The sequence below is a fragment of the Puma concolor genome, chromosome A2, assembly GCF_028749965.1.
Source record: "Puma concolor isolate L17-30 chromosome A2, mPumCon1.1.hap2, whole genome shotgun sequence".
NCBI lineage: Eukaryota > Metazoa > Chordata > Mammalia > Carnivora > Felidae > Puma > Puma concolor.
The window spans coordinates 159,750,824-159,775,965 of NC_141668.1; the positions used below are offsets into that span (position 1 = coordinate 159,750,824).

Below are 25,142 nucleotides of genomic sequence, written 5' to 3' on the forward strand. Positions count from 1 at the left end.
CTGGGCGATCTGGGGGAGGGATAGGGGTGCACAGCCCTTGCAGGCAACAGGGGGTGAGCCGGGCAAGGCCCAGCGGGGCAGCAGGGGGAGATGCAGGTGCCTGCCGCGGGAAGACAGGGCACTTCCTGCCCATGCGCCCACCACAATCCCCTCTGAGGACCAGGCATCGGTCTTCAAACTCCAGTGCACATATGAACCACAGGTGGAAACTGTTGAGAGGTCTCCTGGGCCTCGATCCCAGAGACTCTGCCTCGGCAGGTCGGTGGGGGGGGGGGGGGGGGGTGGGGGTTGAGAGGGGGGTGTCTGTGAACGGGCATTTCTAGTGAGCTCAGAGAGGACCTTGATGTGAGTCCAGCACCTGCCCCTGGCCACCCAGGAGTCCGCAGCACACTGCACCTGAGGGAAGGCAGGCAGTGTGTTTAAGTAATGGAATTTAATGTAATCGTGACACGGACATAGACAGGGTGGTGGTGCGGTGGGTGACCCAGCACAGATGGGGATGGCCCGTGCCCCCCGCCCTATGGGGCCGGCGGTGCCCCGGGGGACAAACACTGATGTGGCTGGGTGATGGCCTTGCACGGCACGGCTCACCCTGGGAAGGCACCTCCGCTGAAGCCGGGGGTCTAGGCCGGGAGCCCCCGAGGAGCAGTCAGAAGCTGCAGCCACAGACCCGAGTGCCAGGTTCCGGCCGGACGTGGGAGGGCCACCCGGTGCTGGCGCTGCTGAGGAGGGGGGGGCGAGCCCGCCCGCGCTAAGTGCTGCCCAAGAGCGCTTCAGGACAAGGGGCGGGGGGTGCACACAGTGAGGTTCACGTAAACAACGATGGACGAACAAGACAAACTCTGGGGACACTTATAAACCTACGACGTTCAGCAGAACGGCAATAAAACAGCGGCCCTGCCGGCCCGGACACATGCCGCGTGCGGCCAGCAGTCCGGCGGGCATTTCCCAATCTTTCTGGCGCCTGGGAGCTAAACAGCACAGAAGGCTGCATTTGATCTCTGGAGGGAAAGATTTCATTTCCTTCCCCTCAAACTGACTCAGGGGGCAGAGAGACAAGACTTCTCGAAGATGAGCCTCTTCTGGGAGAAGGGACCTCAGGGACGAGAGTGGCAACGGCAGAGCAGGTGTGCCTGGAGGAGGTGGGGCCCGGGAGGAGCCGGGAGGAGCCGGGAGGGTGGCCGGCAGCCAGGGGGGCGCCCCTCCTCCATCCCGCAGGCTCGGCAGGTGCTTCCTCCAGGTGCTTCCACCTGGAGCGCCAGCGCTGGCCGTGGGGCCCGTCACTGGGTCCGGAGCTGGTAATCTAGAAGCAGGGAAGGAGGCGTTGGTTTTCTGCTCCGCACCTGGGGGCGGGGCCGCCCCCCCTCCCCCACCACAACCCTGGGGCTGCTCTGTGTGCACCACCTGGGGCACAGGGGGGCGGCCACCAGGAAGCCTGTCTGCACCGCCCGTGGCGGGCTGCACGCACCTCCGTTCTGAGTGATGTACCGGACCCACGGCAGAGCCTGGTAGCCGCTCTTCTCAATGATCTTCAGGTAGCGCACCTAGGGCATGGGCAGCAGGGCCTGAGTACGTGCGTGCTGCCCCTCGCCCCCACCCTGTCACTCCCTCGGGGCCAGGGAGGGGAGGGGAGGCTGTGAGGAGGAGCAGGCAAGCACAGGCAGAGGTGTGGGGGGGGGGGGAAGGGGCATCTGTCTGGAGCGTGTGGACACCGCGGGAGGGAGCGGTCACTGCCAGAAGGTGCGGGAAAGAGCCAGGCTGTGCCCTCTCAGACACGGCCCTCCAGCAGACTCCTGGAGAGGAGGCCCAGAGTTCACCTCCCCTCGCGGATTTGGAAAACAGGCCCTGTGGTGGCAGGTGCGCGAACACCGGAGGCTCAAACTCCAGTTCTGGGGGCGGAACGACTCTCTAATCTCAGGGCTGAAGTGCAGGGTGAGGTCTGTGTGGACAGGGGTGGGACCAGGCTGCCCGAGGAGGGCGGCAGAGCCGGGGCAGCACGTCGGCGCCCTGGGAAGGCAGACCAGCACCGTCGTCCACGCTGGCTGCAGCAACCCGAGCTGGGATGGAGGCCTGGGCCCGTCCACGTGCGCTCTGGGGCCCTGCGGCCCTGGCCGCGTGTACCTGGATGCCAGAGGTAGTGAAGTAAGGGATCTCAAACTTGACGCTGATCGGGGGCTTGCCCTCCTTGTCCTCCGCCTCCACGCTCGGAAGGCCAAAGTGGGCCCGCATCAGGTACTCCTTGCCACCCTGGGGGAGCGGACGAGGGAGAGACAGTCAGGCCAAGGCCCCGGCCCAGCTCAGCCAACAGCTGCTCCTGCAGGGCACCAAGTTGCTGGCCCGGCCACGGAGCCCCTTCCTGCGTGGCCGCGGTCTCCCAGAGTCTCGGCTCCTCAGACACACTTACACTTAGCCCAGGCCTCTCGGACCGTCCTGCCAGCTGAGCCGGCCCGATCGCAGGCATGCTGCAGAAAATCGCCAAACTGTTAGGATCAAGAGAGTGGCACAGACTCTCAGGGAATGAAGACTAGTTGCTTCAAGGATGCCTAGACTGACAGGCCTCAGGCAGGGAAAGGAGGCACGAGGTGTGGACCACCTGCTGAGGCCAGAGCCCGAGAGAACAGCCCCACCTGCCCCATGTCTGGGTGGCACGTGGAAGCAGAGGGGGAAGGTCAAGGTGAGGCACGGTGAACGGAGGGAGATGACAAAAGTGAAAGATGGAGGTTGGGGGCTGACTGATGGGTTGGACTCGGGTCCTGCTCCCAGAGGTGGCCCCTGAATGACCGGAAGCCCAGGCCCGGACGTGAGCGAGGCATCTCAGCCCGGCCATCCAAGCGCCCGGGGTGTCGCACCTAGAGGAGTAGGGAGCAGAGAGAGCGCGGCCCTCATCGCACCCAGGACACCAGGTGACCCCCCACGGCTCTGGCAGGAGCGGCTGCTGAGCAGGGCTGCTTCTGGCCGGAGCAGGCAGGGGCGGTCCTGGAGCTTCTCGGGCGGAGCGGAGCGGAGCGGAGCCCTGGCTCCCGGCCGGCGCTCGTGCTCCCCTCATGCTCCCCTCCTTGGGGCGGAGCCAGCGGCCAGTGCGTTCACCACCGCCAGGGCCAGGGCCACAGCAGGGACTCTGCCTGAGCCGGTGACATGTGCGGAGTTAAGACTCTGGGACAACGAGGGGAGAATAACGCGGTCCCAGCCGCAGACGAAGCAGGCGGCTGAGGAACTAAAGCCGCTTCATCATCAGCCTGTGTATGAAACAGTAACCGGACCCCAAATCTGAGCCTTATAAAGACAAAAGGGGAAACGAAAGCACGAGGACAGGCCGAGGGGCAGCGGCGCGTCGGCTCGCCCGCCCCGTGTCCGTCACGCCGATGTCAGCGGGTGCAAGTCCCCCGAGAGCGAGAGAGACCTACAGGCCGGCTCACAGGCCAAAACACAACTCTGTGCCGCAAAAGCAGAGAAAGGCCACTCCCGCAGGAAGACCCGGCGAAGGCACACCAGCCAGAGGCAGAAAAACGGCAGGGGAGAACGCAGGGCAGCAGTCACAGGTGCAAGGAGGACAGGCCATGGCCCCGGAGGCCGCGGTCCCGAGGTCCACAGGGAAGACACCGCAGCCGCGAGTGTCCACGGCACCAACTCACGCGGCGGCAGCTTGTGAAGCAGGCGCCACACGAGGCGCAGAGGGAGCCGGAGGAAGGCCGAGCTGATGGGCAGACGCTACCTCGGCGTCACGCAGACCTCGTGGGCTCTCTCCCCGCCAGCAGAAGCCCTGCCTTCCTCCCAAGTGCACGCAGGGGATCTGCAAACTCTGACCTTCCGTTCGCATACAGCAAACACTTCAAGAAATCCCAGAAACGGAAACGACAAGAATAACCCTGTCTGGCCTCAGTGCTCCAAATCTGTAGTGAGGAGAAAAGAAAACAGAAGGCCCTTCCCCGAGGAAATTTAAAAAGAACAACCCACTCTGTTTGGTTACAGAATTTCTAGATGATCACATCAAATAGGACATGTCAGAATCTAAGCGCTATATAGCTAAGGCAGGGCTCGTAGGAATATTTATGGCTTAAATACTTGTGGCGATATAAATTTTAAAACAAAATCATCAAATGAAACTATCCAACTTGAAAACTCAGAACAAGGATGGAGCGTGGGTGGCTCAGTTGCTTAAGCATCCAACTTCGGCTCAGGTCATGATCTCATGGTTGGTGGGTTCGAGCCCCGCGTCGGGCTCTGTGCTGACAGGTCGGAGCCTGGAGCCTGCTTCAGATTCTGTGCCTCCCTCTCTCTCTCTGCCCCTCTCTGCTCATGCTCTGTCTCTCTCTCTCTCTCTCTCTCTAGAAGTTAATAAACATTAAAAAAATTTTTTTTTAAAAAAGAAAGAAAACTTAGAACAAGGAAAGGATGAAGAAATTTAAACCGAAGACTTATAAAAGACTGGAAAACATTACAACAAAATTAAAAAGCAAATCTGGGGGAAAAAAAAAAGAGAGAGAGAAGCCACTAGGAAGCTTTATCAAGGAAGACAGAAGGCCCAAATAGACAAAATAAAAAATAACAAGGTAGAAGTAACCATCATAATGGGGAAAAAAAAGAAAAAGAAAAAGAAAGACCACTTTCTCCAACTTGGCAGACAACTTAAAAACCTGCTTAGGTTGGCTGGCTTTTTGAAGGGAAACAATTTACCCAAACAGCCTGTAACAAAAATGGAAACTCTGAATGGCCCAATTTCCACAGAAGAGAGAAAGTAGTCGAGATCTGGAAGGTCACACAGCCAAATTCCATCAACCTCAAGACCAGACGACATCTAGGCTCCTCAAACTGCCCTGCGGCATGGAAATGGGGCACGGGGTAATTACGAAACAGGCAGAACAGAGAGCGCCCCCAAAAAAGTCAGCCTCGGTTACGAACATCAGCATGCAAAGGTTATGCACAGTGTTAACGCAGTTCAACGGTGCTTTAAAAAGGAAACATGCCTCGATCAGGTGGAGCTTCCCGGAAGGCAGCCATGTTTCGAGATCCACCCATTAACAGATCTGAACTGAGACACCAAAGGGGCACCTGGATGAATTTGTTACCCATTTGTGCCGAAAACACAGGAAAGTAAGGGCTGGATCGAGTCCACGGCCCCACGTGGTGTCAGACTTGGGGGGAGGACGCCCAGCACCTCCAGCTGGGGCCAAGACCAGAGGTCGCTCTCCACCTCCACTTACGGGCCCTGGAGACAGCAGCCAAAGCAAGGAGACGCCGGAGCCATCAAATGCCCAACAACAGCAGAGAAGGGAAAACCGTATCTGGTTGTAAATGATACGAAGGAGTATCTGAAGATGCACAGGAATTAAAAGAAAAACTACCATAAACCAAAAATACAGGAGGGAACTAGGGCGTAAAACTACCATACAAACATCAGCCACCTGCTGGAAGACACAATGGAAGAGAAGACCCCACTCACCGACACACTGACTTAAAAATCATCCTCACAAGAGGGGCGCCTGGGTGGCTCAGTCGGTGAAGCATCTGACTTTAGCTCAGGTCATGATCTCATGGCTTGTGAGTTCAAGCCCCACGTTGGGCTCTGTGCTGACAGCTCAGAGCCCGGAGCCTGCTTTGGGTTCTGTGTCTCCCTCTCTCTCTGCCCCTCCCCTTCTTGCACTGTCTCTCTTAAAAATAAACAAACATAAAACAAAAATTTTTTTAAAGCATCTTTATGAGAAATGTGCCAACTGGTCGTGAGCCCTGGAGGCTCCTGAGGGCAGGGGATGTTCTGTGGCTTTTATCTAGTTCCAGACACATGGATGTTTCCCCCCGAGGAAGTTCATTGACTCATTCACATTCCATTTGTGTACTTTTCTGCATGTTGTATTTCAATAAATGCACTTTTTTACACCTAGGGAAAGGCTATGTGAAGTATATAAGGTAAACACTCAAACATCCCCAAAAGCACAAAGGTGAGACTGACACAAAGGTCAGTCTCATAAAAGGACACAGGACAAAGTCCTCATAAAGGACAAACCTCATAGAGGTGTTCTAACTGACTTTGGTATTTAGTACAAACAAACAGATTCCAAAATTCATTAAGGAAAACCAAACAAGCAAGAGTCACCAGGAAACAGACAAGAGATGGATATGGGGGGTTGGGGGGGGGGGGGAGGTGGGCCTGGCCTCATCAGATGTTAAAACATAGACTAAAGCCCTGAGTTAAAATGTGGCCTCGCTGCATGGACAGATAGACAACAGGACATTCAGAAAGAGACCTTATGCCATATGAAAATTTGATATTTGATAAACCACTGGGGGAAGGTAAGACTTTTTAGTAAATGATGTTAGAAAACTGGATAGCCATTTGGAAAAAGACAAAACTGGACCTATACCTCATCCCATTTACCAGACCTAGCTCTGAAAGGACCTAAAAGCCAAGGTTACAAAAAATGCCACTATACAGGTTCTAGAAGCAAATATGGGTGAATTCCTTTATATCTGGGAAAGGTGAGGCCTTTCAAAGTATGACTTACAGTCCAGATACCATAAAAAGGAAGGACTGAGAAATCTGACTACATTAAGTAACAGTCATAAAGCAAAGAAGCAATTTTGAAAAAGTCACACAGCGGCTTCATTTTCTTGGTTTTGGCTCAGGTCATGATCTCACGGTTCGTGGGACTGAGCCCCCCCCCGCCCCGTGGGCTCCGTGCTGACTGCACAGCCTGCTTGGGATTCTCTCTCCCTCTCTGTGCCCCCCTGTCTCTCACAAACTAAATAAAATTTTTTTCAAAAAAGAAAACAGGTCACACAGCAAAAACCACCAGAAACCAAGCCAAAAGAGAACATCAAACTAGGGAAAACCTCTTGCAACTCGTATCAAAGAAAAAGCTTTGCTTAATCTTGCCCATATAAAAAGGGCTCTCAGAAACGAAGAAAATGACCAAACCTGACAGAGAAATGAAGGGGACAGCTGCCGTAATTTCCAGAGAAAGAAATGCAAACGGCCCCCAGGCCTAAGGAAAGGAGTCTCGTCTCGCTCATGATGAGAAAACGGCAAATGGGCCGTAATCAGCACAGCAGGGGGGTGCACACCCCCCTTCCCGGCTCTCCGGCTGCCACTGCTGCAAACCCAGACTCAAGTGCTCAAAACCCTGACCACAAGCCAGGCATCTACGCCAGCACGAAGTGCTCTACGTTCCCGGAGCTCGTGCTGGAGTCCCGAAACCCACGCTGCTCAGGCCTTGAGGCAGTCTGTTCCCCTCAAGGGAAGCAGAGTTCTGACCCGGAGTGCCAGAGGGAGGGCAGGAGGGAGGGAGAGAGGCAGGGGTGGTGCCCTGACGCCGGAGACGGTGCTGTTCGGACAAGCTGCCCGTGCCGGCTCCGGCTTTCCCTCCTCGCTTGGCCCGCCCCTCGGCTCTCCGTCCGCGGGGATCCTGGCCCCGTGCCCCGCTTTGAGGCCGCTGCGTGCTGGGATGGGCACAGGGGGCAGGCGGGGCGTGGGAGGAAGTCGAGGGGCACCCCACTGAGAAGGGTGCTCACCGGGAAGGACTTGATGGACCACACGATCTCACTGTTCTCGGGGACCCACTTCACACTCCCCACTGTCGTCTTGAACTTGGGGGAGTCGGCGTCGTTGGGCACGGGGATGTGGATCTCCACGTTGTTGGCCGTTGACCGCCGCTTGAACTGGCTCTTGGCCTGGAGACGAGGCCGATGCAGCCAAGGTTGCAGAAGGCACAGGTGAGAAGGCCCGGCCCCGACCCGGCCTGCCCCGGCAAGGGCCCCACCCCCCTGGCCTGGCCCGGCCCGGGGGGCCCCCCATCAAGCTGACCCCGGTTCTCCAGGCTCAGCTCGTACCCTCCTGCCACCTGAGACCCTCCCTATAGCCTCCAGTCCCCTTGGCCTTCAGGGCTCCCCATTCTCCCCTCTGGGTCAGTGAGGCAGCACGGACCTCAGCCACAGGCCTGATCTCCCCGGACAGGGGTCATAGAGCCCCACGGTGTCCCTGCCCTGGTTAGGCCTGGTTAGGCCTGGATAGCCAGCCCTGAGCCGGTGAGGCTATCCACAGCCCCCTCTCTCACTGCCCTCGTCCCCAAGTTGGCGTTGTGTGCCGGGTGTGCGCGCACCTTGATCATGTACTCAATGCGGCTGTGGGAATGCTTTTCGATCACGGACTCGATCCATATCAAGGGCTTGACCTGTTAGGGAAAGCGAACGCGGCACTCACACCTTTCCCCCAGAGGGGACACTGAGGCCCGAGGCAAGGGACCATCTGCCAGGCGTGAGCCCAGCAAGCCACCGCCCGAGTCCCAGCCAGGCCAGATGGACACGCAGACAGAGGGGCCTCTGAAAATGCAGAACATGTCACCGGGGCTGCCTGCAGTGGGGGGCAGTAGGGCCAAAGGGCTCCGGTCACTCAAACGGTTCAGAGCCCCGAGCTGTCAAACACCGGCTCCGCAGAGCCAGGCAGCCCGTAGGGGGCTGTTCGTGCCCTGGGTGTCAGCTCGGGGACAGGGACGGTTCCCACCCAGCAGGGAGGGGGCGGGAGCCTGTCTGGAGCCTCCCGCGAGCCGCCCTGGAGGAAAGCCTGCCCCGGTGGAGGGCGGGCGCACGCACGTGGGTGTTGAGGCGGTAGGACATGAGCTCGAACTCGCCATCTGGGGGGATGAAGGAGATGGTGCGGTCGTTCTCGAAGCGTGAGAGTCGCACACACTGGTGGAACTTCACATCCTCCAGCTCCACGGACTTGCTCTTGCCACCTGCGGGGAGGCGGGGTGAGGGCGGGACAGACCCTAGCCCCTCCGGGTCACTCCCTCGGCAACACTGTCAATCCCGGGGGCTCACCCCTGGCAGAGCAGAGCTGCCCCTCAAATCCGCGAGAGCGTCTGGGTCACGAATGCCAAGGGGCCCGGGTTCCTGGACGACCTCCCCCGTCCCTCCGCAGCCCCTTGGAAGCCCCGTCACATCCTGACCCCGGGCTCGGGCTGAGGGCAGGGCTGGCTGGCCTGGGTCACTCTGGCCCCCAGCAGCCAGTCCATGGCTTAGCTGGCGCTCCTGCCCAGGGCGAGTCTGCTGAATGTATAACAGACCCGGCTGGAGACGCGGGGCGACGGCTCAGGGCTCCCGGTGTGCCCCGGCCGCATCGTCATCCCTTGTGTTCTGGGTTCCTGTCTTGGTTTTCCATCCCGCAGAGGAGCTGTGCAGGTGGGGCCCAGCCAGGGACAGGAGCTGCCCTGATGGGCTGACACCCGAGGGGGCCTCACTGCTGCTGTGACGGTGTGGCCACCCCTGCCACCGCTCCCATGGCCAGGGGGCCTGTGGTGGGCCAGGAGCCAGGTGTCCCATTTGTCAACACAGAGACTCGGCATGCTGGGTCCCTGAGATCACTCTGGCCCCCGCCCCACCACAGGGGGTGCTACATGCAGGCCGCGTGGCAAGAGCCAGAGCCACTGTGTGTAGCCTTCAAACAGCCCAGACCCAGCACTCCAGGTGGGGGCAGGAGCTGGCACAGGACAGGAGAGAACAAGGCAAGGCCTGACCTTGAGCCCGCAGCTCCCTTCAAGATGGTGTAGGGCAGGGTCGTGGACCTGCGTGACCCTTCCCACACTTGACATCTGAGGTGCTCGCCCGTGCACTCTGGCCCATAGGGTGACGAGGGGACTTGACTTTGGGATCTCTGCTCTTCTATGTTTTCTACGTCCAGTTATGGATTTACTAGTTTTCACAGTTGTCTTGTAAACAACCTGAACATGTTTCTAAAGCAAGTACTTGGGGTACACGCGTTGGCCCACGCAGCTGGGAATTCCCTCAGCTCAGCTGTGAGCTCAGCGCAGGCCCGCTCTGGCCACAGGGATGCAGTGGGAGTGGCGGGGGGTACTCACGGCCCGTGTTGTCGAAGAGAACCTTGTCGTTGAGGCCCAGGCGCAGCTCGGGCATGCCTGAGAGGAAGACCCGCATCTTGATGGAGCCCACAATCTCACTGCGCAGCACGTTGCCATTGGCACTGACCTGGGAGGCGGCGAGGCGGGCGTGAAGGGAGGCCCCCACTCACCAGCCTCATACCCTCCCGCCACCCAATTCTCGATGCCCTTCTCCCCATCCCGGCCTCCCTCCAGCCTCTGTGCCAGGGTCACAGAGGCCGACCCGTGGGCTCTGCCCTCTAGGCCTCAGGCCATAGCTGAGCGAGGACCCTACCAGTGCCTGCTCAACCACTAGGCTGGCCTTCCTCCAGGCAGGCCACACTTGCTTTTCTAGAGATCTCTGTTTCTCCAAGTGGGGCCTCAGGAGGCCACCTGCCCCATATCCGCTACTTCCTAAAGATGGAGCTTCCCCGGTCCTGACACCTCGCTGCTCCCCAGGGCTGCCCTGAGGTCTGATGACCATGGATCCACAGCACCAGATAAAGTCAGAGGAGTAACGGCTGAGCCCTTCCCTGTGCACTCCACCAGTCTGCATGGTGGAGTTATGCTTCGGGCAACCCTGTAGCTCACGAGCAGACCAGGAAGCATCTGAGATAGTGATTAGAAAGTCACAACAGGCCAGCAGGCAAACCCTGAGGCTGTCCTGAGGGAGCCAGGCTGCTGGAACACCTCTTCTCAGGCCCATTTTAGATACAGAACAGAGGCCACACAATGGCTGGCGGAGGCGCTGGGGCCACACCTATGACGACCACCCCACATCACCACGTCCACACCCCCAGGCAAGAACAAGGGCTGCAGAGGCACAGGCCTTGGGGCCACGAGGGCCACTCCTCAGAGGTGCCAGCCACACCCACGTGCTGGAAGGCCCGAGTTGCCTATTTCTACAGAGGAGGAGGAAAATCTGTCCAGCCTTTAACTCAAGCATCTGGAAAGCACCACAGGCAAACATGAGAGCCCTTCGCCTCTGAAGGAGGTGGAAAACCGAGGCACCAAGGAAACGACAACCCGGGAAAGGCACAAAACAGGACAGAAGGCCCTGCAACGTCTGGTTCTGTCACCTCACTGCTCACTATACTCTGGTCACACTGGCCTCTCACTGTCCCCACTGCACACAGCGGCCACTTCTTCCTCCTCCGCCTCTCATCAGCTCTGCCTGTCCACCTCTGTCCCCACTCTGGTGAGGGGGTGCGTCAGGCCACTCACTGCTGGGTCCAGCACGAAGACAGTGCCTGGGGGCAGAAGGTCCTCAGCAGGTACGTGCAAACGTAGGCCCTCGCTGGTGGGATGGGCTCTGGGCACCCCCCATGCTCCCAACTGTGACTGCCCCTAGATGTGGAGGGCCGTCCCCCCGCGTGGGGAGTAGGGACTACACAGCCCTCTGGAACTGAACAGGTGAGGTCACCAATGCTGGGAAGGCGGGCTCAGGAAGGGGAGAAGAACTGTGCAGGCCCAAGGCTCATCTCAGCCCTGCAGGCGGCAACCAGGATGGGTGGGTGCAGAAGGGATGTCTGCTGAGCTGCTCAAGTACACCGTTACACCCAGGTCACCGGAAACTGGACGCCGGTGTGGACTCAGCAGCCGGCTCTGCAATCAGACTCAGGAAGACAGTGTTCTAGCGCATCTGGGACACCTGCACCTGCCTCGTGCTGCCCCGTGTACGGAAGAACAGGGTCCTTCAGGCACAGCCACATGCTGGGTGCACTGTGGTCAGGACACCCATCGAACTGCCAGTGTTTTCATATAACCTATTTATAGGCTGTTCCCCCGGATCTGCTTTCATAGGCCAGCACACTCTAGTGCCAGATGGACCATGTTCTGGGCTCAATAAACAATTCAGACAAAGGCAGGAGGAACATGTGGTTACTGAGGCCACTGTCTTGCTCCAAGACTTAAAAAGTAAAAAGGCAAATATGTTTATGCGCAGTCCACTGGGAGAATCTTTTTGGGGAAGCACCGTCAACAATCCCACACCAGAGGACCCACCGCTCCAGGAACCCCGCCCAGGTAAGGATGCTGCCCCAAACACACATCTGAGGACGGACAAGCTGGCTCATTTCTGCACTGCCTGCGGCAGCTGGAAAGGGCACACCCTAGTGAGCCGCGTGATGGGACTGGTCTGATCAGTCATGATAATCTCCAAAGTGAACACAAGCAGGCTGCGGGTAACATGGGGTCGGCTTGTATGCCCTTCCCTGCCACTGGCTACAAGGACGACACACGGGCAGGGTTCATGGGCAATCATCAAAGACTGAAAGGCACAGTGGGTGGATCTGGGAAGAGCCACTGAAAGCGCGGCACCCGTGGGAAAGTGCAGAGGAAACCCGGAAGTGGAAGTGAGCCCCGGGGACGCTGACTGAGCTGGCGGAAGCCTGTAGCTCTGGCTTCGGGGCCAGAAGGGGAACTCCTGCTGCTTAGAGGGCATATGGAAATCCCCCGACTCCCCCCTTGTCTGTTCTCTCACCTCCAGGCCCCAGGCAACCTAGCTGTTGTTCCCAGAGGGTGGGGCAAACCCAGGATTCAGGCCCACTGCAGGCAGGCAGGCAGGCCAGAGTGGAGATCTAGAGCCCCCAGTTGGTCACAGAACCCAAAAGGGAAGTCCTAAACAGCTGACAAATACCAGAAAGAGAGTAGAGAGTGAGGAGTCCAGGAAAGCAAACCCATGAAGTTATTTGTGTCTCCAGAGCACTCTAGAACTGGGCATGAGTAGCTAGGATCCTAATTAGCATGCCAAAGACTCTGAGAAACAAACCACCCAGTCCCAGACAGACCACCAGGCAGTGCATACTCCGGACAAACTCAAATAGCAAATGGCAGGAAGGCTTTGAAAACTGAACTGATACTTACGGCCCACAAATTGGGGGCTGCAACTTGTGGCCTGAACCTAACCAGGCCAACTGTCAGCTCGAACACAAATACGGACATTTTCTGTATAATCTAAATAAGACCTAGAATCTTATAATGTAACATTCAAAAAGGTCCAAGATACAATCTAAAAATACTCAGCATACAAAGAGCCAAGAAAATTTAACTCACACGGAAAATACAATCAACAGATGCCAATGCTGATGCAAATGTTGGAATTATCTGACAAAAGACTTTAAACAGTTATGTAAAAAATACAAACACCCCTGCAACAAATGTTAAAACAGAAAGTCTCAGTAAAGAAGCAGACTATAGGAAGAAGAATCAAATGGAAATTTTAGAACTAAAAGATGCAGTCACTGAAATACAAAACTTGCTGGATGGGCTCAACAAAAGGATGGAGATAAAACAGGAAAGGGTCAGTGAACCTGAAGACAGATCAGAAGGAAGCATCCAATCTAAACAACAAAGAGAAAAAAAAAAAGATGGGATAAAAGAAACAGCACCTCAGGGGCCCTGGGGACACTGACTAAAGGTCTGATATTCATGTCACTGGGCAAACATATTTGAGAACATAATGGCTGCAAACATCCCAATTTTGGTAGGAGACATAACCAAACAGATACAAGAAGATGAACAAATCCCAAACAGTAGAAACCTAAAGATATCCATACCCAGACACAGCAAATCTATCTGCTGAAAACTAAAGACAAAGAAAAAATCTGGAAAGCATCCAGAGAAAAGCAATGTGTTACCTGCAGGGAAATATGGATTCGAGTGACCGTGGATTTCTCACCAGGAAGCATGGAACCTGGAGGGAATGTCACAACATTTTCAAGGAGCCAAAGGACAACTGTCAACCCAGAACCTGTATCCAGTTGAAATATCCTTCAGAATGAAGCAGAAACGAAGACATTCTCAGATGGAGGAAAAGCAAAGTAGACCTGTTCTGAAAGAACAGCTAAGAGTAGCTTTTTAGGCAGAAGGGAAATGATACCGGAAGGAAACCTGGGAAAAGTCAGGAAATCGAGGGAGAGCCACAGAAGTGCCAAATGTCTGAGTTAAGTGGGTTATTGTCTTGACTGCTTTAAAGCATGTTTGAGAACTGAGAGCAACAAATCTTACCACTGTCGGAGGTGGTTTCCAATGCATCTAGATTAATGTATATCTACATTACATTAGCTAGAGCTAAAACAGCTCTAGCATTGAGGGGTAGGAAACTTTCTGGATTCCAAGTGAAGTGGTGAAATATTGATTCTAAGCAGGTAAGTATGCACTTTATAGCAACCACTAGATACAACTATATAAAGAGATATGGTAACAACCACCATAAAGAAATGAAATGGAATATTAAAAACATTCAAACAGACCATGGAAGGATAGGAAAAAAAAAACACAAAAACAAAGGAATGAAAAACAGAGGCAACAAAAAGAAAACAATAAAATGGCAGACATTTTAATCTAACAAATTACAGTAAGTATAAATGCTCTAAACATATCAATTAAAAGACAAAGACTGCCAGAATGGATGTTAAAAAATGACCCAGTTTGAGCACTGGATGATGTATGGACGTACTGAATCACTACACTGTATACTTGAAACTGACATTACCGTGTATATTAACCAGAATTTAAATAACTTTAAAAAAATAAAATAAAAGGATGGGGTACCTAGCTGGCTCAGTCAGTGGAGTGTGTGACTCTTGATCTTGGAGTTATGAGTTCAAGCCCCATGTTGGATGGAGAGATTACTTACAAATAAAATCTTTAAAAAAATAAAATAAAAGGATTAAAAAAAGAAGTAAAAGGATAGAAAAACACACAGTGTGTAAACACTGATGGAGTAATCTCTGAAGTGACAATATTAATAGCAAAATAGACTTCAGAGCAAAAAATTTACCAGGGATAAAGAGGGACCTTATATAATGATAAAAGAAAGGGTCATTTCACCAAGGAAACATATGAATCCTAAATGTGCCTGTGCCTAACAGCATAGCTTCAAAATATGCTATGACATAATCTGCAATTAACAGCTGGGGCTTTTAACGCTATCAATAATAGGTAGAACTAGTAGACAGAAAATGAGTAAGAAAAGCTAGAAGAAATAAATGTCACCAACCAACAGGATTTAATTGGCAATTACAGAACAGTCCACCCAACAAAAGCAAAATATGTATTTTTTTCAAGTGTACCTGGAACGTTTGGCAAGATAGATCACATTCTGGGTCACTAAAACAAACCTTAAATTTTAAAGAATGGGCATTATAAAAAGTATATTTATATATTTTAAAGTTTATTTATTTTGAGAGAGAGAATCCCAAGCAGGCTTCACATGGTCAGCATGGAGACCGATGTAAGGCTGGAACTCACGAACCATGAGATCATGACCTGAGCCGAAACCAAGAGTCAGACGCTTAACTGACTAAGTCACCTAGGCACCGCAAAGAAAGTATATTCTTAAACAATAATGTAATTAAATTAAAAACAAAAAAACAACAACAATAAGGTAACAGAAAAATAAGTAAACATTTAAAAATTAACACACTTTCATTAAATAATCCATGAGTCAGGGTGCCTGGGTGGCTCAGTCAGTTAGGAGTCTGACTTTAGCTCAGGTCATGATCTCGCAGTGGTGGGTTCAAGTCTCGTGTCGGGCTCTGTGCTGACAGCTCAGGGCCTGAAGTCTGCTTTGGATTCTGTGTCTCCCTCTCTCTCTGCCACTCCCCTGCTCATGCCCTCTCTCTCTCTCTCTCTCTCTCTCTCAAAAATAAACATTGAAATAAATAAATAAATAAATAAATAATCCATGAGTCAAAACTGAAGTCTCAAGGGAAATTTGAAAATATTTTGAAGATGAAAATCTAACATACCAATTATGGGTCGTAGCTAAAGCACTGCTTAGACATGTACGACATTAAATCTTTATATTAGAAAAGAAAGATTCCAAATCAGCATCTTCGCTTCCAACTTAAGAAACTAGAAAAAGAAGAGCAAAACAAACTCAAATCACAGAGAAAGAAATACTAGAGCCAAGAACAGAAATCAATGAAATTGAAAATGGAAAATCAATGAAATCAAAAGCCAATTCTTGGTAAAAGCCAATTCATCACCAATAAAATAGATGAAACTCTCACAAGACTGACAAAGAAAAAAAATATGACATAAGTGACTGATATCAGGAATGAAAGAGGGGACATCAGCACCGACCCTGCAGACATTAAAAAGACAGTAAGGGAATACTACAGAGAACACTATACGCATAAACTCAACGACTCTGATGAAGTAGATCAGCTTCTTAAAAACAACAAACTGCCAAAACTCACCCAAGATGAAACAGAAGACCCGAAGAATCCTATAACTATTATAGGATTGAAATTTGTAGTTAAAAATATTCTGGAACAGAAATCTCTAGGCTCAGATAGTTTCACAAGTGACTTCTACCAAGTAAATCTAAAATATACAATTTATGATACTTTCAAATGAAATACTTAAGTATAACTCTAACATAACATATACATGGTAAAAATTACCAAACGTTTATGAATGAAATCAAAGATGACCTAACTAGGGGTGCCTGGGTGGCTCAGTCGGTTAAGTGTCCGACTTCAACTCAAGTCATGATCTCACAGTTCATGAGTTTGAGCCCCACGTCGGGCTCTGTGCTGACAGCTCAGAGCCTAGAGCCTGTTTCAGATTCTGTGCCTCCCTCTCTCTCTGCCCCTTCCCCACTCAAGCTCTGTCTCTGTCTCTCAAAAATAAATAAATGTTAAAAAAAAATTAAAAAGATGACCTAACTAGAAAGACATACAGCATTTGTGGGTTGTGAGACTTAATATACTAATGATACCAATTCTCTTCCACACTGATTATTTATTAAAAAAATTTTTTTAATGTTTATTTGTGGAAGAGAGGAGAGAGTGCGAGCAGGGAGGGGCAGAGAGAGAGAGATACAGAATCGAAGCAGGCTCAGACTCTGAGCTGTCAACACAGGGCCTGAATCAGGGGTTGAACTCACGGACTGCGAGATCATGACCTGAGCTGAAGTCGGATGCTTAACCAACTGAGCCACTCAGGCACTCCCCATGCTGATTATTTAATAGTTATTTAATAAAATCCCAATCAAAATCCAGCAGGATTTTTTTTGTAGACACAGACAAGCTGATGCTAACATTTTAAACTTTTTAAAAATATATGTATTTATTTTGAAAGAGACAGAGCGTGCATGCGTACAAGCAGGAGAGGGGCAGAGAGGGAGGGAGAGAGAGAATCCCAAGCAGGCTCCGAGCCGTCAGTGCAGAGCCCCATGTGGGGCTCAATCCCACAACCATGAGATCATGACCTGAGCTAAAATTGAAAGTCGGACACTCAACTGACTGAGCCACCCAGATGCCTCCTGATGCTAATATTTTATGCAAAGGAACTAAATAGCTAAAACAATTTTGAAAAAAGAAGAACGCTGGAAGGATCTCATTACCTGCTTTTCAGATTAATAAAGTTACAGTTGTCAATGACAGTGCAGTGTTGGTGAATGAATAGATACTACAGATGAATGCAGACTCACACAAATACGGCCAACTGATTTTTGACAAAAACACAATGGCAGTTTAACGGAGAAAGGGGTAGTTTTTCAAAAAATGATGTTGGAACAATTGCAGAACACTGCTCTACATCCACACAATGGACACAAACCTCATAGCTTAGATAAAACGTAACTCAAAGTTGGTCATGGACCTAAATGTAAAACCAGAAAACTTTTAGAAGACAATTTAGGAGAAAACCTACATGACCCTGGGTTCGGCAGCGTGGCACCCAAAGCACACGCACAAAAAGATCGGTAATTAGATTTTCTCAAAATTAAAAACTTTTGTCCTGTGAAAGACACTGTACCAAAAGAATGAAAAGACAAGTGACGGCCTGGGAGAAAATACCTGCAAATCACGTATCTGACAAGAGACTTCTATCCAGGATACATAAAGAACTTTCAAAATGCAACAATCAGTATCTGACAAGAGACTTCTATCCAGGATACATAAGGAACTTTCAAAATGCAACAATCAGAAAAGAAACAACCCAATTTAAAAATGCTCACAAGGGGCGCCTGGGTGGCGCAGTCGGTTGAGCGTCCGACTTCAGCCAGGTCACGATCTCGCGGTCCGTGAGTTTGAGCCCCGCGTCAGGCTCTGGGCTGATGGCTTGGAGCCTGGAGCCTGTTTCCGATTCTGTGTCTCCCTCTCTCTGCCCCTCCCCCGTTCATGCTCTGTCTCTCTCTGTCCCAAAAATAAATAAAAAACATTGAAAAAAAAAATTTAAAATAAAAATGCTCACAAGACATGAAAAGACACTTGTCCAAAGATGAAATACAGATGACAAAGCAGCACACAGAGACGCATTTAACATCATCAGCCATCGGGAAATTGCAAATTATACCTACAATGAGTTAGCACAATACATCTATTAAGATGCAGAAAATCGGGGTGCCTGGGTGGCGCAGTCGGTTGAGCGTCCGACTTCAGCCAGGTCACGATCTCGCGGTCCGTGAGTTTGAGCCCCGCGTCAGGCTCTGGGCTGATGGCTCGGAGCCTGGAGCCTGTTTCCGATTCTGTGTCTCCCTCTCTCTCTCTGACCCTCCCCCGTTCATGCTCTGTCTCTCTCTGTCCCAAAAATAAATACATGTTGAAAAAAAAAAAAAAAGATGCAGAAAACCAAAACAGTGCTCGAGGATATGGAACCACCAGAACTCTCATCCACTGCTGGTGAAAAGGCAAAAGTGGAGCAGCCAGTCTGGAAGACGGTCTGGCGGTTTCTTATAAAGTTAAATGTACGCTTACCATGTGACTCGGCGATCCCACTCTGGGTATTTGCCCTCGAGAAAGAAAAACTTCCGTTTACACATAAACCTGCACACGAAATGTTTATAGCAACTGCACTCACAATAGCCCAACACTGGAAACAACCCAAAAGTCTTTCAAGAGGTGAATGGATAAACACGGTGTGGTTCCAAAAATAAAATAAATACAAATGGATATAAGAAGAAACAGGCGGGGCGTGCCTGGGTGGCTCAGTTGGTTAAGCGTCTGACATCGGCTCAGGTCATGATCCCGCGGTTTGTGAGTTCGAGCCCCGCGTCGGGCTCTGTGCTCACAGCTTGGAGCCTGGGGCCTGCTTTGGATTCTGTGTCTCCCCCTCTCTCTGCCCCTCCCCTGCTCACGCTCTGTGTCTCTCTGTCTCTCAATGATAAATAAACGTTAAAAAAAAGAAGAAGAAGAAGAAGAAACAAGCTCTTGATAAACACAGCAACTTGGAGAAGTCTCAAAGACATTATGCTTAGTGGAAGAAGCCAGACCGAAAAGGTCACATACTGTGGGATTCCACGCATATGACAACCTCAACAAGACAACACTAGAGGAGTCCCCCTTGTCTGCAGGAGAGACGGTCCAGGACCCCCAGTGGCTGCCTGGGAACCCTCATCACGTGCTATGTCTTCTCCTAAACGTATACACCTGTAACACAGGTTAATACGCAGGTTACACACAGTAAGAGAAGAGCAACAGAGATCAAGTGGGACAGTTGTAACCACACACTGTAGTGCCAGGCACGTGACTGCGCCACTCGTGCTCTCTCTCTAATGCCTGTACCCGCCCTTCCTGTGACAGGCGAGACGCAAAACGCCCACGGCAGGAGGTGAAGGTGAACGACACGGGCACGGGGATGTGGCGCTCCGACGCCAGTCAGGAGCAGGACCCCCGGGCCCAGGCCCCGGGCTGGCAGAGAGGCGGCGTGGAGCACGGGGCCTACTGGCTAGCGACGCGCCACGCGACCGGAGCAGCGGCTGCCAGGGGGTGGAGAGGCGGCAGGAGAGAGGTTTTAGAGGCGACTCGTATCCTGATCACGGCAAAGGGGAACGAGAATCTCTATGTGGCCTAAAACTAATAGGAAAAAAGGTCAATCTGACTTAGTGAGAACTTAAAAAATAAAACCACAGGAAAAAGCAAACACGCACAAACAGAAAAGAAACCTAAGAAAAGCAGCTGCAGGAGAGCCGCGACAGCTCTCGGTGCGACGGGAGGACCGCGTGCGTTTGTGAATTTACAGCGTGAGGCCCAAAAGGACAGTGGATCGTGAGTGAGGCGGTCTTTCTGAATACGGATCCCTGCGCTTTCCAACCTCCCCCCTGCTTCACACAGCAACGCCCACAAGGCCCCTGCGCGGACCCCCAACAAGAACAGAAGCTGAGGAAGCCTGAACGAGCGCCAGCTGCACCGCGGCCTGACTGCTGCGGAAAGTAACGGCTTCCCAGGGCTCCGCTGCTGTTCAAAGTCTGCCTGTTCTCACGTCAATCGTGCAGAAGACAACATTTTTCCACCAGAGGAAAAGAAAGGAGAGGAAGCCCTACCAAGAGGTTGACGGACTCGATGACGTCCAAGAACACCTCGTTCTTCCGGTACTTGATGCCCTCAGACCGCCAGGACACCGCGTTGGTGACGGTGGCTGGGGGCCTCGGGGCCCCCGTCTCCAGCTTGTGGCCTTCCTGGGTGATGTACCTGTGGGACCAGGCCCAGAGTTGAGGAGCTCAGGCACGGACATTCCGAAAACAGCCCCTCCCGGTGGCAGGCTCCAGTTTCACCTGGGCCGTTTAACACAAGAACGTCAGGATTTCCAAAAAGCCCCCAAAAACTCAAGTGACCATGAGCACAGAGCGCTCACTTAGGCCGGGGTGGGGGAGGGGCAAGGAGCCGGCACGGGCGGGACCACAGGGAATGTGCGCCAGGTGCCACGGCCACGTGCACAGGGGACTGAGTCCCTGGAGGGGAGCTGGCGACCCCGACCCCCCGGGGAACAACGCGGGAGATGCAGACGCGGGCCAGCTCTCTGAGTAACCCTTGCCCCGTGTAAACGGGGAGCGGGGAGCGGTGCCTCTGACGGAGAGCGGAGAAAAGGGGGCCGGGCTCACAGAAAGTGCTTGATCCGTGTGCCCCGGTGTGAAGGGCAGGATGGCGAAGAAGGGCGCGTTTCCCTCTCAGCCTCAGTGACGTGAGCGGAAACAAAGGCGGTGACTCCCTGATAACCAGGCATCCAGGGCACCGCCCTGAACGATGCTCCCGTTGCGCAGGGACGCGGAGCGGCCAAGAATCCAAAACCGCCCAACAGAAACCACAAACGCGAGGAGACGGGTGGCGGCACAGGCGTGAAGGCACGCTCGCTTCCCCCAGCCCCAAGCCTGGGTCCCCACCGCACCCACTCACTCCTGCAGGATCTTGCTGTCGGTGGTCTGGGGGTAGCCGAAGTCCATGAGCTCATCCAGCAGCTCGTAGATGATGACAAAGTTGTCACGGATGCTCTCCTCCTCCAGCTCCTTGAAGTACTCTGAAAACACCTGGGCGGGGGCGGCGGGGGGGCTGAGACGCGGGAGGGGGACCGCCCGCACAAACCCACTTGTCCTTCATGCCCCAGGGCCCAGAACCAACAGCCCTCTTGCCCACAAGCTGCATCTACCCACGTTCCAGGCTTGGCGACATGCCACAGAGACACGACCTCAGACTCAGGGGCCGCGACAGGACAGCGACGGCTGCCCGTGAGGCAAGTCGCGGGCTGCAGGCAGTGCGGGCGTCCTCCGGGGGCCTGGTCAGAAGCCCTGCATCTCCACTCCCGAGGGTCCCTCTCTCCTCTCCTCCCTGTCACCCCCAGTCTGGCTAGGGCCCCATCTGAGCTTCTCTTCAATCCCTGCTGTGAACAGTCACCCTTTGCCTCTGAGCTACAAGTGACTCAGATGAGGGGCAAGAGCCACTGGAGACAGAACCAGTGGCTCTTCCGGACTCTTCCGAGCCCCCTGGGCCACGGACACATGTCCCCCAGTTCAACAGAAAATTAAGTCGACTGAACAAGGGAAGGGAGAAAAGTTTCGTTAGCACCCGCACCGAAGGAAAGTCACAGGAAATGCCAGACACGGCAGGAAGGAGAACGTTCGGACCTCTCGGACCACCCTCTCGGACCTCCGGTGCCCCTCTTTACTCCTGCGACAGGGCCACCGCCCTGGCACGAAAGCCTACTCCTCAGCCTGCACTCAGGGCTTCCCAGGGGGACACATACTCTCCCGCCCCCATGTCTCCACGGCCCAGACCAGTCCCCCCGTGTTCAGCACCAGTGACTCCTGAGCTAGCTGCACGTGCACCACCTGAGGGCTCACCGCAGGCCTCCCAGGTCCGATTCTCCACTTCCCTCAACCCCACGGCTCCTGCCCCGGCCCGGTCCCTCCATTTCTGCTCTGGAAGCCTGCAGCAACCTCCTCGCTGGCCTCCTTGTTGCCTTCAAGTTTTCCTCCACTTAGCAGCCACGGAGCCGATCTCAACTCCAATCAGGTCTCATCAGTCCCCCGCTTAAAGTCGCCCGCCATCTCTCGTCAGGAACGACATCAAAACTCCTCACTAAGTCCTGTTTGCCCCCAACCCTGCAGCCCAGCCCCACCCACACCTTGCTGATCGCAGCCCCCCACGGGCCCCAGGCACACTGGCCAGCCCGATGCTCCCGACCGGACCACACGCACTGTGGCCCCAGGGCCTCTGCCTGTGCTGCTCTCGCGCCTCCCCACCTCTGCGCAGAACTGGCTGCTTTGCCCTCCTCCCGGCTAGCCTACCTCCCTAAACTCGGCCTCTCAGCGGGCCACCCTCCACCCTCCCACAGCCAGCTGTGGGGCGTACCTGTCCCTCCTGAGGCCCGGGCGCACCGACCTGCCCTGAGCTCCACCTCCTGCTCACTTTCCTCCCCTCGTCAGGGCAGAGGGACACTAAGGCCATGAAGTCCCACACACAGGGCAGCTGGAGCTCCCCTTCCCATTCCCTGGGGTTCCAGCGCCGGAACTCCCCAGGAGCGCTCCAGCCCTCGAGCACACAGCAAAGCCAGGGCGACTGACACCCCTCCCTGGGTCAACTCACCTGCACCACCTTATAAAGGAAGGAGAACACCAGCGACACACATGCGTTCTTCTTGGAGGTAGCAACCACTGCATGGCGGCCACGGTTAAGGAGAGTTCAGAGGCCCAGACTGCTGCCTCACAGACCCCGACTCACCCCGCGTCTCGGAAGGACCCCCACCCCCACCCCCACCCCCGGCTCAGAACCTCCCTCCACCCAACCCCCGGCCATTCACCAGGCCTTCAGTGGGCTACTGGGTCGGAGCCAGGCCCGGGACAGGTAGTCGCCAGACACGGTCCCAAACCCCAGGAAGCGCTCGATGACAGAGAGGCAGCAGGGGGCACCGAGAGCCCGCCCCAGCTGCTGGGGCGGGGTGGGGGCTGCCCCGAGGAGGTGATATCTGCGCTGAGAGCTCTAGCCCAGGGTGGGCAGGCAGCGTGCGGCTCATTCCGGGAGCAGAAGGCAGGACTGCAGGCTCCAGAGGAGGCAGCCGGGGCCGATGCTGGGTCTGGCCCTTCCTGCAAGCCTTGGCCCCTAAAGCAAAGCTTTTTAACGGAGCCCCATTTTCTCACTTGCTTGATGGGCGCCCGGCAGCAGAGTCGCTGAGGCAACGCGTGCAAAGTGCGTGGCACAGACGCCCCTCCGACGTCATCACGGGGCAGCATGTCCTGGACACTCCCTGCTCTTTCCCTCAAGGGCCTCGAGCCCCCCGGGGAGGCCGGTTCCTCCCCCGCAGGCACAGGGGCTGCGCCCTGGCCGTGGCTGTTCATGACACGCCTGGGCCGCCCGGCCCCAGGGCTGAGCTGGGAGCTGCAGGTGACAGGGACAGCAGGGGCCACGTCCACCTCACTTCCTGCCAGGAGCCGGGACCCACGTATCAGGTGCTGGGCCTCCAGCCCGGGTCGCATGCCTTCGGGTGCTAAGGAGGACCAGTGGGCACTGCAAGGCTGGGCCGGCCGGAGACCGTCACAGGACAGCAGAACTAGCGACAGGCCGGGGGCGCTGGGGGCGCCGGGCAGCGGCACCTGGAGGGGTGAGCCACTGCTGTGTCCTCCCCGCTGCCCACACGTGGAGCCAGGGCCCAACCGGAAACTGGTCTGACGGCTCCCACTGGGCTCACCCCCCCGCCCAGACCCAGGCGCCTTCACCGTCGTCCAGCTTCCGGGTTCCAAGCCACCTGCAGTACTCTCTCTGAGTACTCTGCGAGCAGCCCCCCGGGCCCTCCAGAGAGGTGAGGGAGAAACAGAGGCGGGGCAGGAGCTGCACCTCAGGGACCCAGACAGGATGGTAGCAGGTCCTGCACCTCCACTGCAGTCCGACCGGGGCTTTCTGGCCCCCTCCCCCTCCCCACATCCACTCCGGCTTCCCTGCAGCTTGGCCTCTGCTCAGCGGCCAGAAACCTTCAGAAAATGCAAATCTGATTTTGTGTCACCCCACCCCCTACCCCCTAAAACCCCCGGAAGGCTTCCCATCACATCTACGGTGACGTCCCTCGAGACCCCACAGCGTTGCTGACCACTTGGGCCCGCTCCCACCACATACCCCTTCCCGGTGTTCTCGCCACCCCTCCTGCAGCTTCCAGAATGAGCCTGTTCCTTCTGCAGAGCCTCTGGAGTCTATCGCTCCTGGCGTCTGCCCACTGCTCTGGATGGTGGACACCTGGCCTTCCTGCAGGGCTCCTCTGGATGTCACCTCCTCAGGGAAGCCTTCCTGGGTCCCCAGACTAGATGAGGTCCCCTGCCACACCCTCTCCTCGCCCAGCTCCCGTCACACTTGCCACCGTGTTCTCCGCTCATCTCTTCAGGCCGCAGGGAGCTCCGGGAGGGTGTGCCCGACGGCCCTTGCTGTGCCCGAGCCAGCCCCGGGCCAGGTGCCGGCCACTCTCGGTTGCCTGCGGGCCCACACACGCGCACACGCACACACTCACGCAGGAGGCCCCCGGGAGCTCCCCCGCAAAGGGATACGATACAGATTGTTGTGCTTGATCCACATGAAGCGGACTCCCCCGTGGGCCAGGATGGGTGACAGCATCCCTTCCTCCTCCTTCTCCATCAGGATGGGCATGAAGTGCTCCACCTCGGACATGTCCACGTCGCCACGGTAGTTCCGGCAGATGAGCACCTAGGCGGGGGTGGGGGGTGAGGCTGCTTCCATCTGGAGGCCCACAGCCAGATGCGTGCGGTGGGGCGTGAGACGCGCCAACCTCCCTTGCCGCAAGGACCCCACTCACACCCCTGGCCATCAGAGACTCCAGGCCGCGCTGACCTCTATCCCCCAGGGAATCCCTCAAGGAGCGCATTTCCCAGCGTGAACTCCACAGGGGCCAACTGGGTTCCTCGCGGGGGAAAGCAATACGAGGTCGCAGTCCAGAACTCAGTCAACTGGGAGATGCCAGGTGAAAACAACATCCTGTAGGTTCTCACTGCAGACCTTCTCAGAGCCTTTCCTACGCTAATGCACTCTGCTCTTCTGCCTGTGTCAGGGT

General features: G+C 54.7%; 1 protein-coding gene across 1 annotated transcript in view; it reads right to left on the reverse strand.

Moving 5' to 3' along the window:
* Positions 1-414: 414 nt before the first annotated feature.
* The window catches only part of AP1M1 (adaptor related protein complex 1 subunit mu 1), a 29,990-nt gene continuing 5,262 nt past the window's right edge, over positions 415-25,142 (reverse strand). Inside the window, exons 2-12 of the mRNA XM_025916098.2 lie at positions 24,622-24,778; positions 22,679-22,746; positions 20,993-21,123; positions 20,143-20,290; positions 9,849-9,975; positions 8,584-8,726; positions 8,094-8,165; positions 7,507-7,665; positions 2,122-2,247; positions 1,469-1,544; positions 415-1,303 (exon numbers count right to left, since the gene is read on the reverse strand). Of these exons, the coding sequence (XP_025771883.1) occupies positions 1,281-1,303; positions 1,469-1,544; positions 2,122-2,247; positions 7,507-7,665; positions 8,094-8,165; positions 8,584-8,726; positions 9,849-9,975; positions 20,143-20,290; positions 20,993-21,123; positions 22,679-22,746; positions 24,622-24,778 (1,230 nt within the window). The 3' untranslated portion in view covers positions 415-1,280. The remainder of the gene's footprint in view (positions 1,304-1,468; positions 1,545-2,121; positions 2,248-7,506; positions 7,666-8,093; positions 8,166-8,583; positions 8,727-9,848; positions 9,976-20,142; positions 20,291-20,992; positions 21,124-22,678; positions 22,747-24,621; positions 24,779-25,142) is intronic.